The following is a 12,748-nucleotide window of genomic DNA, read 5'->3' as shown; positions in this document are numbered from 1 at the left end:
TGAGGAGCGCCTCTGCCCGGCCACTCATCGTCTCGGATGTGAGGAGCGCCTCTGCCCGGCCACCCCATCTGGGAAGTGAGGAGCCCCTTTGCCCGGCCGCCACCCCATCTAGGAAGTGAGGAGCGTCTATGCCCGGCCGCCCCGTCTGTGAAGAAGTGAGGAGCACCTCTGCCCGGCCGCCCCATCTGGGAAGTGAGGAGCGCCTCTGCGCAGCCGCCCCATCTGGAAAGTGAGGAGTGCCTCTGCCCGGCCTCCCTGTCTGGGAGGTCTACCACAGAGGCCAGAAGCAATGTGGGGGCTGGATGTGGTGGCTCACGCCTGTAGTCCCAGTACTCTGGGAGGCTGAGGCGGGTTGATCACTTGAGGCTAGGAGCTCGAGACCAGCCTGGCCAACATGGCGAAACATGAAAAACACAACTGTCAAACCAACCAACGAACCAAGCGACAACAAAACAGGTCTACCCTGGAGTCATACTCTAATTTTTTCTATTTTCCTCCCTTTCTGATCCTTTATCCCACTTTCTTTTTCTTCCTCTTCCTTCTCCTTCTTCTTTGTCAAATAGAGGATTGAGTTATTATCATTGATCCATACAAAGTCCCTCTCTCATTTATTTTCTTTAATTCCCACCCCCCATTTCTATTCCCCGTCTTCCCATGTGCAACCTTCCTAATATGTTTGATATGCATCTTTTTGTTAGTATGTAGTTTTAGAAAATGTTTATTGTTTTGTGTGCAAAAATAAATAAATAAATAAAATAAAAATAAAATTAAAAAAAAGTCATTATGAGGGGAAGTTGGATGGAAGGTGCAGGACGACGCTGTAGTGCCTTTACAATACTTCTGTATATCTAAAATCATTTCAACAGGAAACATTTATTTCAAAACGTGAAGGTGGTTCTCCTTCCATGAGTTTAAAGTACAAAGGCAGGCTCATGGTGTCATCAAAACCTTCACGTTTTGAAATAAATGTTTCCTGTTGAAATGATTTTAGATATACAGAAATATTGTAAAGGCAGGCCGGGCGTGGTGGCTCATGCTTGTAATCCCAGCACTTTGGGAGGCCGAGGCGGGTGGATCACGAGGTCAGGAGATCGAGACCTCAGTGAAACCCCGTCTCTACTAAAAATACAAAAAATTAGCCGGGTGTGCCGGGCGCGGTGGCTCACGCTTGTAATCCCAGCACTTTGGGAGGCTGAGGCGGGCGGATCACGAGGTCAGGAGATCGAGACCACGGTGAAACCCCGTCTCTACTAAAAATACAAAAAATTAGCCGGGTGTGCCGGGCGCGGTGGCTCACGCTTGTAATCCCAGCACTTTGGGAGGCTGAGGCGGGCGGATCACGAGGTCAAGAGATCAAGACCACGGTGAAACCCCGTCTCTACTAAAAATACAAAAAAATTAACCGGGCGTGGTGGGGGGTGCCTGTAGTCCCAGCTACTCAGAGAGGCTGAGGCAGGAGAATGGCGTGAACCCGGGAGGCGGAGCTTGCAGTGAGACGAGATTGCGCCACTGCACTCCAGCCTGGGCGACAGAGCGAGACTCTGTCTCAAAAAAAAAAAAAAAAAAGAAATATTGTAAAGGCACTACAGCGTCCTCCTACACCTTCCATCCTGCTGCCCCTAATAATGACGTTTTGTAGTAGCATGGCACATAAGAAATTCAGGCTGGGTGTGGTGGCTCACACGTGTAATCCCAGCAATTTGAGAGGTCGAGGCGGGAGGTTCAGGTTCACTTGAGTCTAGAAGTCAGACCAGCCTGGGAAACATGGGTGGACCCTGTCTCTAGAGAAAAGTCCAAGAAATTAGCCAGGCACGGTGGCGTGTGCCTATAGTCCCACCTAGTCAGGAGGCTGAGGCAGGAGGATTTCTGGAGCCCATGAGTTCCAGGAAGCAGTGAGCCATGATTGCACCACTGCACTCCAGCCTGGGTGACAGAGTGAGACTTTATCTCTTAAAAAAAAATTAAGAAGGCTGGGCGTGGTGGCTCACGCTTGTAATCCCAGCACTTTGGGAGGCCGAGGCGGGCGGATCACAAGGTCAGGAGATTGAGACCATGGTGAAACCCCGTCTCTACTAAAAAATACAAACCATTAGCCGGGCGTGGTGGCGGGCGCCTGCAGTCCCAGCTACTCGGAGAGGCTGAGGCAGGAGAATGGCGTGAACCCAGGAGGCAGAGCTTGCAGTGAGCCGAGATTGCGCCACTGCACTCCAGCCTGGGCGACAGAGCGAGATTCCGTCTCAAAAAAAAAAAGAAAAAAAAACAAAACACTTTATGAACAGGGCCACAGGTTTGCATGAGGCTTGTCAGTGGACCTCCAGGATGAAGACCAAAGTAATTGTACAATTTCTAGTGGAATAATTGACACTTAAGATCTTATTTATTTATCAAAAGACTGCTGTGAGGTATGAATTCTTAACCCCAATTTGCAGAAACTGAGACTATGCCTGACACCACAGAGCTAGGAAAAAGTGGGCATAAGATCCTCACCAAGTCTGACTTCCAAAGGAAGGTTTGAAAAGAAACCTCCTTGCTACCTGCCAAATCTCTGTAGAGCCAGCAGCCATGTTCACACATCAAACAGGACAATGACAATAGCACCACGAATAGCTACTCCTGGTCAGATGCCCTCATGAGCTCAACTCCTCAGGATGGGGACACTGGGCCCTGCCTAGGGGAAAGGAAGGGGGTTTGTAGGGGAAGCCCAGCCAGCCAAGCAACCAGAGATGGGAAAAACCTATTGGGAAGAACTTGCTTGCTCTAGCTGGGCTTTGCAAAACACAGGAAAAGATGAGCCTGCACAGACGGAAATGGTCTGGAATGGCTGAATGTTTCATGTAGAAATTTTATTTTATGATGAATACACTTGTGCCATTTCTTAGAATCATTTGCTTGTTTAATTCTAGTCTATCAAGTGATAATTTTGTTGATATTTAGAGGCTCCTCCTCTTGTTAATTTCTGTGGGATTTTTGGTTATATTTAATAAGGAAAATAATATTAAATGCCTAAGAAAAAAAAGAAACAAAGCCAATTATTCCTGAGAATGTTTAAATGTATTGAAGTACACTTGTTAATTGTTAGTATAGAACCTACATTTCATAATAGAAAACCTTGGACTTGCCAGTGGTAGCTGCTGGAATGAGGTGTTTGTCCAGTACATCCAGAACGTCGCCGCAGATTAACTTTAGCTCAGTCTCAACCTGAAAAATTAAAAGTAAATTTAAAAAAATCAGATCCTTGAAGTCTAGAAATTCTGTAAATTATTACACATTCTGTACCTCTGTTTTTGTGGAAGAGAGCTTAGTGTTACAGAGAATTCCTTTCCCTCTCCAAACTCCCTTCTTCCCTTTTGACACGAAAGCAGAGAAAAGCTGCCTGTCAGTTATCAAAAGTATCTTTTCCTTTCTCCACGCAATGAAGTGCTACACACACACACCACCCCCCACCCCAACACCCCCTCACAGTCCAACTGCAGAATCACCAATGACTGAAACTGAACATCGATGCTACTTGGTAAATGCTGGTCAATTACATGACTCTTTCACAAGGTAGCAACTATTGTGTCCATTTACTTGGGAAAACAGAAGCTAAGACATTTGCTCAAAGATCATCCCCTTAAAAGAACTGAATAAGCAGAGCTAGGATTTGAAGCCAGGCAGGGTGCAAGGGACAGAACAAAATTCAAACCCAGGCAGTTTCCCTTCAGTACTTAGATTCCTAACAACATTCAACAGGCAACCCTGGAGGGAAGGAGGAAGGGAGGGGAGGGAGGGAGGGAGGGAGGAAGGGAGGGGAGGGGGGGAGGGAGGGAGGGAGGGATGAAGGGAGGGGAGGGAGGGAGGGAGGGGAGGGAGGGAGGGAGGGGAGGGAGGGAGGGAGGGGAGGGATGGAGGGAGGGAGGGGAGGGAGGGAGGGACGGAGGGAGGGAGGGAGGAAGGGGAAGGCAACCAAACTTAGGAATGTGGGTGCAAATAAATTCACTGGTTTGGTGGTCAGAAGTTGAAGGTGTTTCCAACCTACGTCTTCCATTTTCACTGTAAAATGGGATAAAACCAACAACAGCTATTGATACGGAAGCGGTGGGGTCACAGGTTTAAGAAGTATGATGGTTTTGAAATAACAAAATATGATGGTTTTAAAAAATAAAACAAAACCAATGAAAGAGAACAGCTGGACAGTAACAAGGGTTGCTATAAACATTAAATCAGACATGTATGTAAAGTGCATGGAACTTTATAAATATTCACGTCCCTCTCCCCTCCTACCACCATCTTAAGTGGAAGAAATTCTTATATTTGTATCATCTGTCATTGCCCGTACTTCATGTTCAATTGTCGTTGAATTGGTTCTAAATCTTCACACATAGCAGGTGAGATACATTTTTTGAGTTGGACTGAATCCTTTCTGCAGAACTTTGCTGTTACTGTCAGAGGGGGTGCCGGTGCAGTGAGAAAAATGGTCGTTCTTGATACTAGACTAACTAAGCTTCAGAGAACCTGGATCCTCCGGCCAGGAAAAAGGATTGTGAACTTCACATGTCATTCCGTCTGTCTCCAAGTCTCGATCTCCCTACCTGTTAAACTGGGGTACGACACTCACCAAACCTACAAAACAATAACCAACATGACCGAAAGAGCTCTGTAAACGGTGTAGCATACAATCTCAAAGGCTGAACACATTGATGGAATCCTTTGGGGAGGTAATTTTTCACAGTATCAAGAACCATAAAAATGTTGAAACCTATTGACCTAGGCATCTCCTTCCCAGAAATATATCCTATGACAAGGGTTTCCACCCTTTTTCTACCCATCCACCCAAAACATCCCCACGGATGGCACATTCCTGGGTTTTGGACTAACGCCTATTAAGCTAGGATGGGAATCACGTACAATCCCTGTTTGGTTGCCACTCAACAAGATACATCCCAGTGAAGGAAGTTATTCTGGGAATCATCTGAATTAAGTGAATAATTCACCAAATGCAGTATTTCACTTATTAACAAATCGGTTGCAAGTTCCACAACCCATCAAGACAAGCATTCAAGACTTGGCGTTCAAGTTGAGAACAGCCATCCTTATGAAATAACTCAAAGGAATGAAGAACTGCATATACCTATGAGTTAGGCTGATCGGTAATAATGATAGTAACAACGTCAGCTCTTTCCTATCCATTCTGTCAGTGCCTCCTCCTGAAAATCCTGTGTGGTGGACAGGAGGGATTTATACCCTCTGTTCTCCAGGTGGAACCATGGGTTTCTATTCACTCAAAATAATTTGACAGCCAACAGCCATGATGGATAGAGCCCTCTTATTTTTTTATTTCTTCCAAGAAAAGGGGGGGGATACGGGTACAGAACATGCAGGTTTGTTACATAGGTATACGTGTGCCATGGTGTTTTGCTGCACCTATTGATCCATCCTCTAAGTTCCCTCCCCTCACCCCCTACCCCCCAACAGGCCCTGGTGTTTGTTGTTCCCCTCTCTGTGTCCATATGTTCTCAATGTTCAACTCCACTTATGAGTGAGAACATGTGGTGTTTGGTTTTCTGTTCCTGTGTTAGTTTGCTGAGGATGATGGCTTCCAGCTTCATCCATGTTCCTGCAAAGGGCATGATCTCTTTCCTTTTTATGGCTATGTAGTAGTCCATGGTGTAGATATGCCATATTTTCTTTATCCAGTCTTTCATTGATGGGCATTTGGGTTGGTTCCATGTCTTTGCTATTGTAAATAGTGCTGCAATAAACATGTGTGCATGTGTCTTTATAGTAGAATGATTTACATTCCTTTGGGTGTATACTCAGTAATGGGATTGCTGGGTCAAATGGTATTTCTGCTTCTGGATCTTTGAGGAATCGCCATACTGTCTTCCGCAATGGTTGAACTAGTTTGCATTCCCACCAACAGTGTAAAAGTGTTCCTATTTCTCCACAGCCTCGCCAGCATCTGTTGTTTCCTGACTTTTTAATAATCACCATTCTGACTGGCGTGAGATGGTATCTCACTGTGGTTTTGATTTGCATTTCTCTAATGACCAGTGATGATGAGCTTTTTTTCACGTTTGTTGGCCACATAAATGTCTTCTTTTGAGAAGTGTCTGTTCATATCCTTTGCCTGCTTTTTGATGGGGTTGTCTGTTTTTTTCTTTTTTTTCTTTTTTTTTTGAGACAGAGTCTCGCTCTGTCGCCCAGGCTGGAGTGCAGTAGCGCAATCTCGGCTCACTGCAAGCTCCGCCTCCCAGGTTCACGCCATTCTCCTGCCTCAGCCTCTCCGAGTAGCTGGGACTACAGGCGCCCGCCACCACGCCCGGCTAATTTTTTTGTATTTTTTTTTTTTTAGTAGAGACAGGGTTTCACCGTGGTCTCGATCTCCTGACCTCGTGATCTGCCTGCCTCGGCCTCCCAAAGTGCTGGGATTACAAGCGTGAGCCACCGCGCCCGGCCAATCACGGAGTTTTAAGATGTCCTGATAGACCCATGGGTTTAATGGGGTGTGGGTATGTGTGTGGGGGTGTGGGTGTGGGTGTGGTTTTGTGCACCCCTATGGGCACACTTGAATTTTCAGCTAGTCATAGGGAACATAGGGGACAATGCTGACTGCCAAATGAGACACCTGAGAAAACAGTCCTGCCCCCCAATGTAAGCCAACTACAAAGAAAGACTCAAAATGATGGAATAACTGTGCTTTTCAAAGATAAATAAATAATGGCTCAGGGAGACATCTGTGGTCCAAGAATCAGGACACTCCAGCCTGCACAGCTCTGATATGACCTTCCTGTATGACCTTGCCCAAGTACACATTCCTCTCGGAGCATTAGCCCCTGCGGGTAAAATAAAGGAAGTGATCCTTTTCACTCTGATGCTTCTTGACTCATGGCTTCCCTTGGTGAACCTACCTAGGCTCAGACCTTTCGGCTGAAAGCCTTTTGGGGTGGACACTGTTGGGAAGAATATCCAATACAGAAAACGGTCTTGCCAACAAATTCCATCGAGACCCACAGACAGCAGATCACCAAAACGTGGGAGACGACAAACATCCGTGTGGCTCTCCATTCGCTGCTGGGACAAAAGCTGGCAGGTTAGGCAAATAGAAATCAATAATTGGCTTTATCCATTCACATCTGAGTCAAAGCAGTTCTGGATATGGCTTTATCCATAACAGATATGGCTTTATCCACTAATGGATATAACTTTCTCCATTAATATCTGAGTCAAAGCAATTCTGGAATTCCCAGCTCCATAGTGTAGAGCGTGGCGTCATGAATCCAAACCACTTCCTTTCAGACCAAGATGTCTGTTCAGGCTTAATGCGGGTCGCTAACTCCAGATGTGGAATGCTGATTTGTACAATCTCCAGGCTAAAAGAGACCTTAAACTTCTTCCAATGACCATTTTCAACAACATTCCTCATTAAGTGCTCGACCAGCTTCTGCTTACACATCTCCAACATGTGGAGCAGTTGCTGGATTCTATTGAGCCAAAATCTTTCTCAGTTTCCTAGTTCTGCCCATTCTGGAACACATCCGCTCCTCCTGCCTCTAGGACAGTCCCCCTCAAATCTTCTCTTCTCCAGCGGTCCACGCCCAGCCCCGACCACTGTGGCTTAGAGCGTGCGGTTACTCCCTGGGTCAGCTGGGAGGGCAGGGGCTGCTGTGGATGGTGAAGCCTCACACACCCCAGCCCACCTCTCCCCAGCCAGCCCCATCAGGGGCACAGAGTCTCTATCTGTCCAGCTAGTCTGGCACACAGAGTGGCCCAGGGCAGAGAAACCGGCCCAGAGGGCACTGCTAGGCCCGGACTCCTCAGTTTGCCTCAAGCCAGATGAACTAATCAATCGCCATGTTATCTGAAGGCCAAGTTTCTATTTCTGCTATTTAAGATTAACACTTATGGTTACTATTTTTATAATTCCACCTCGAACATTTTTACATGAATCCTTTCACCAGACAGTGGCGGCAGAGTGGATGTTCTGGTGGTTTTGGCCCCGGTCACCTGGAAAATCCTTCCGTCTCCACTTCACCTCTGCCCCCCAGACTGACTCCGTGTCATTTCAGAAGGAGAACATCAGAGGATGAGGACCTAAAAATAAGCTCGAAGTCTTGGCAGATGCTTCTCTCTCACAAGCTTCCCCTTCAGCTTCAAAATTCACAGTTAAAAGAAAAAAAAAAACTTCGTACCAAAGCAGTTGAGGCATTTTGTTAAATTCCCCCACCGAGACATACTGAGGTATGCAACTAACTGCTGAGTGCTAAGATGGTATCGATCGAGCACCTGCTATTTCTGCTTAAGCTGAAGCCACGATCCCAGCACAGAGGCTACCGCGAGGCCAAGACAAACAAAAGAGCCAGGCCCTTTCACCCAGATCGCAGCGGCCCAGCAGGACTTGCTGTCTCATGCAGACTTTTGTGTGTGTGAAGAAAAGCTTTTTGTCTTGCTCTGGGCACCCTGAGGCCAAATATATAATACTTACATCCAGCCCCAAAGCCCCCAATCTGTCTCCACTTTTAAAATCACATACTTCATTGTAGTAATTTTCATTCTCAAATGAAATGTCTTTTCCATATTGAAAATTAAAACCCCGTGTTAATTATGCTACCAAAAACATCTCTCAGCTTGAGAAAGTTTGAACCTTGGGGTGTCAGGAGACGTTCACTCCAAGGATGGTCTCCTTTTCCCTGAAGGGTTCCAGAAGGGCATTTCCAGAGCACATTCCCCTCCTCCCCCAGGATATCCGCCTTACCTCCGTCCCCCGCACACTCTGGGATGGAATCAAGGGTCTCCCACAAATTCAGGCAACCCAGTCACAGCAGGAGAGATGGTACAATGTGTGGGCTGGGGTTGGGGCTGACAGGGGGAAGCTGTAGGAGGAAAGACTCCTCTCCCTCCTCCTCAAGGTTCCTGCCCCTTCCCCGCCACCCATCTCTCCCAGCCAAGCCGACCTGCAATTGGTAAAACCAGAGGCTTCACCCAGGACTTCAGGAGGCTCCCAGGCTCCAGACTGCTGCTGGCTGTAGGTTTACACCAACTCTTTGCCAAGTAACAAAATCCAGGATGTTTCCCACTCAGACAAACTGACAACTGCCCCTCAGTTCAGACACCCACTGAGCACTGAGCATGAGGGTGCACTCTGCTTCTAGGCCAGCAGAGCCAGACTCCGTCATCCCTCGAATCCTCTCTGCACAGAGTCGGTGACTCCGCCTGCAGCGCCAGACAGCGCACGCGCACACCAGCTCTGGGTTCTGCTTCTACACCGACGTTTCCGGGAACTCCTCTATTTCTTTTTCTTTTTTTTTTTTTTTTTTTTTAAAACGAAAGGCCTCACATATTTATTACTGAACCCAGCCAACCAACGTGTTCATAACAGATTCAGAGAGGAAAACACGTCGAAATCTCCAGATAGTGGTGACATTTGCAGCTTGATACGGTAACATGATCGTGACCTTCAGACAGCATAAATATGTGTGCCATCTCATGTGCAATTCCTTACAGACCCAGCTTGGTTCTTCTCCAATGTCTCCTTTTGGAGTTGTACCTGATTTTATTTCCAGTTTTCATCCGAATCCACTGGGGAATGGGATGATTTTGCTTTTGTTTCTCGGCCAGGAATCGCTTAATCCTGAAAGTCTTGTGAGAAGACATGGCGAGAAGCGGAGTCAAGAACACACCACGATGGCAGAGAAAGGAAGACAGCCCTCTATTTCTTCAAATGCATTGAGAGTGGTTTTGCTGTTGTTCCTGGAAGAATCTTGGATTTTGTTGAAATCTGCTTTTTAAAAAATATATATTTTAGAAATATATCACTCTGCATAATGTGTTTCTTTTTTCTTTTTCTTTTTTTTTTTTTTTTTGAGATGGAGTTTCACTCTTGTCACTCAGGCTGGAGTGCAGTGGTGCGATCTCAGCTCACTGCAACCTCCACCTCCCAGGTTCAAGCAATTCTCCTGACTCAGCCTCCCAAGTAGCTGGGATTATAGGCACCTGCCACCACGTTCGGCTAATTTTTGTATCTTTAGTAGAGATAGGGTTTCACCATTTGGCCAGGCTGGTCTCAAACCCCTGACCTCAGGTGATTCACCCGACTCGGCCTCCCAAAGTGCTGGGATTACAGGCGTGAGCCACCGCGCCCGGCCACAATACTCTTAATGAAACTACAGCCCATATTAGGATTTCACCAGGGCTTAGAGCAATGTCTGGCACATAGTGAACCTTACACAGGTGATAAGGACGTCACTACCATGATGATGATGATGAGGAAGATGATAATGATGATGTTGGACTTTCTAGCACAGCCAGATCGATCTGGTGCCTATTTTCAGAGCATGCCATGTTAGTTTCTATTTCTAAACACTTTTGGCCTGGCACAGTGGCTCACGCCTGAAATCCCAGCAATTTGGGAGGCTGAGGTGGGCAGATTACTTGAGCTCAGTAGTTCGAGACCATCCTGGCCAACATGGTGAAAACACATCTCTATTAAAAATACAAAAATAGACTGGGCACGGTGGCTCACACCTGTAATCCCAGCACTTTCGGAGGCCGAGGCAGGCTGATCACCTGAGGTCGGGAGTTCGACACCAGCCTGACCAACATGGAGAAATGCCATCTCTACTAAAAATACAAAATTAGCCGGGTGTGGTGGCGCATGCCTGTAATCCCAGCTACTCAGGAGGCTGAGGCAGGAGAATAGCTTGAATCCTGGAGGCAGAGGTTGCACTGAGCTGAGATTTTGACACTGCACTCCAGCCTGGGTGACAGAGTGAGACTCTGCCTCAAAAAAGAAACCAAAACCCCCACTTTTTTTCTTTGAAACTAGCCTCGCTCTGTCACCCAGGCTGGAGTGCAGTGGTGCCATCATGATCCTCCCACCTCAGCCTCCCGAGTAGCTGGGACTACAGGCACGTACCACTATGCCTGGTTAATATTTTTTTTTTTTGGAGATGGAGTCTGGCTCTGTCACCCAGGCTGGAGTGCAGTGGCTCGATGTCTGCTCACTGCAAGCTCTGCCTCCCGGGTTCACGCCATTCTCCTGCCTCAGCCTCCCGAATAGCTGGGACTACAGGCACCCGCCACCGCGCCCGGCTAATTTTTTTTTTTGTATTTTTAGTAGAGACAGGGTTTCACTGTGTTAGCCAGGATGGTCTCGATCTCCTGACCTCGTGATCCGCCCGCCTCGGCCTTCCAAAGTGCTGGGATTACAGGCGTGAGCCACCGCGCCCGGCCTCCTGGTTAATATTTTTATTATTTGTAGAGATGAGGGTCTCAGTATGTTGCCCAGGCTGGTCTTAAACTCATGGGCTTAACCAGTCCTCTCGCCTCTGCCTCCCAATGTGCTAGGATTACTGGTATGAGTCACGGTGCCCAGCTTCTTTCTTAACTCCTTCTAGTAGGTCCACCACCTGGGATTACCTTTTTTCCTTCCTCTCCATTTAGCTTTATGAAATCCTCATATCCATCCATCTCCATCAAATCTTTAACAATTCTCCTCTGTCTTTTTTGACTGTAGGGACCTTTAGAACACCCAGCCCTTGCCAAAACTCCCCATTGCATTAAAAAATAGATTTTAGGCGGGGCATGGTGGCTCACGTCTGTAATCCCAGCACTTTGCGAGGCCCGAGGCACACGAGGCAGAAGGATTTCGTAAGGTCAGGAGTTTGAGACCAGCCTGGCCAACATAGTGAAACCCTGTCTCTACTAAGAATACAAAAATTAGCCGGCAGTAGTGGCGCATGCCTGTAATCCAGCTACTCTGGAGGCTGAGGCAGGAGAATTGCTTGAGCCTGGGAGGTGGAGGTTGTGGTGAATTGAGATCGTGCCATTGCACTCCAGTCTGGGCAATAGAGTGAGACCCTGTCTCAAAAAAACAAAAGGAATTGTTTTAAAATTTTTACCGTTCTGAAAGCACATTGACATCCTTTGAATTTTTTTCTAATTATTTCACTTTGATTTGTACATTCTCAACTAGATTCGGGGCTGTATGGGTTACAATTCCTCTGCATCCTCCACAATAAACTTATTGGGAATTTCAGACTTTTTTTTTTTCCCCGAGACAAGAGTCTCGCTCTGTCACCCAGGCTGGAGTGCAGTGGTGCGATCTCGGCTCACTGCAACCTCCCCCTCCCGGGTTCAAGCGATTCTCTTGCCTCAGCCTCCCGAGTAGCTGGGACTACAGGTGCGCGCCACCACGCCCAGCTAATTTTTGTATTTTTAGTAGAGACCGGGTTTCACCATGTGGGCCACGCTGGCCTCCAACTCCTGGCCTTAAGTGATCTGCCTGCCTCGGCCTCCCAAAGTGCTGCAATTCCAGGCGTGAGTTACCGCGCCCGGTCAAGGTCTTGATTCTTGTCTGCCTTTCTGCTCCCCTGTAAACTCTACTGGTTGTCTTTTTTCCTGCTTTATCCCTCGTCCTTGGTAGACAGTGATGGTTAAATGAATGAATGCATGAACAAATGACTGTCCTGGAGCTAGTACTGCATTGCATGTACACATTGATGACAACAGACATCGTACAAGGCGCAATCTTGGCAAATTTATTCAAACCTTGCAGACTTCGGTCTCTCACAGTGCGACGCCGGGAGCCCATCACACGCTGAGGTCTGTCAGAGGCCCCAGAAACAGCCTCGGAAATGGAGGAGGCGGGGCTTCACCCCGACAACACCCCCTTGCGTTCAAAGCCTTTCCGCCTATGGGCCCGCCTCCCCGGCACAGTGTGCAACTCTCATTGGTCGCCTCACTAATCCATCTGAGCATCTCGGCGCCG

At 47.4% G+C, this 12,748-nt stretch overlaps 1 protein-coding gene across 8 annotated transcripts; it reads right to left on the bottom strand.

Annotated features, from left to right (window-relative positions):
- Positions 1-2,822: 2,822 nt before the first annotated feature.
- LOC129469959 (large ribosomal subunit protein eL39-like) lies at positions 2,823-12,676 on the bottom strand. Of its 8 annotated transcripts, XR_010118328.1 has the most exons (4): positions 12,529-12,653; positions 8,934-9,757; positions 4,480-4,602; positions 2,823-3,198 (listed from the first exon to the last, which is right to left on the bottom strand). XR_010118328.1 is itself a non-coding variant. In XM_063629772.1 (3 exons), exon 2 carries the CDS (start codon positions 9,631-9,633, stop codon positions 9,478-9,480), a length of 156 nt encoding a protein of 51 aa, XP_063485842.1. In that variant the 5' UTR covers positions 9,634-9,760; positions 12,529-12,653; the 3' UTR covers positions 2,823-3,198; positions 8,934-9,477. The 8 variants fall into 8 exon arrangements, 2 of the variants coding, with proteins under 2 accessions (XP_063485842.1, XP_063485841.1); XR_008653129.2 differs by lacking the exon at positions 8,934-9,757 and having other exon boundaries at positions 12,529-12,676; XR_010118327.1 differs by having other exon boundaries at positions 4,480-9,757.
- Between the last annotated feature and the right edge of the window lie 72 nt (positions 12,677-12,748).

This window comes from Symphalangus syndactylus, chromosome 20, assembly GCF_028878055.3.
Source record: "Symphalangus syndactylus isolate Jambi chromosome 20, NHGRI_mSymSyn1-v2.1_pri, whole genome shotgun sequence".
In the NCBI taxonomy this organism is placed as follows: Eukaryota; Metazoa; Chordata; class Mammalia; order Primates; family Hylobatidae; genus Symphalangus; species Symphalangus syndactylus.
This window is presented reverse-complemented; position numbering and strand designations above follow the sequence as displayed.

Excerpts from the sequence above, each read along its gene's own strand:
- LOC129469959 (XM_063629772.1), bottom strand. The coding sequence starts at position 9,633 with ATGTCTTCTCACAAGACTTTCAGGATTAAGCGATTCCTGGCCGAGAAA.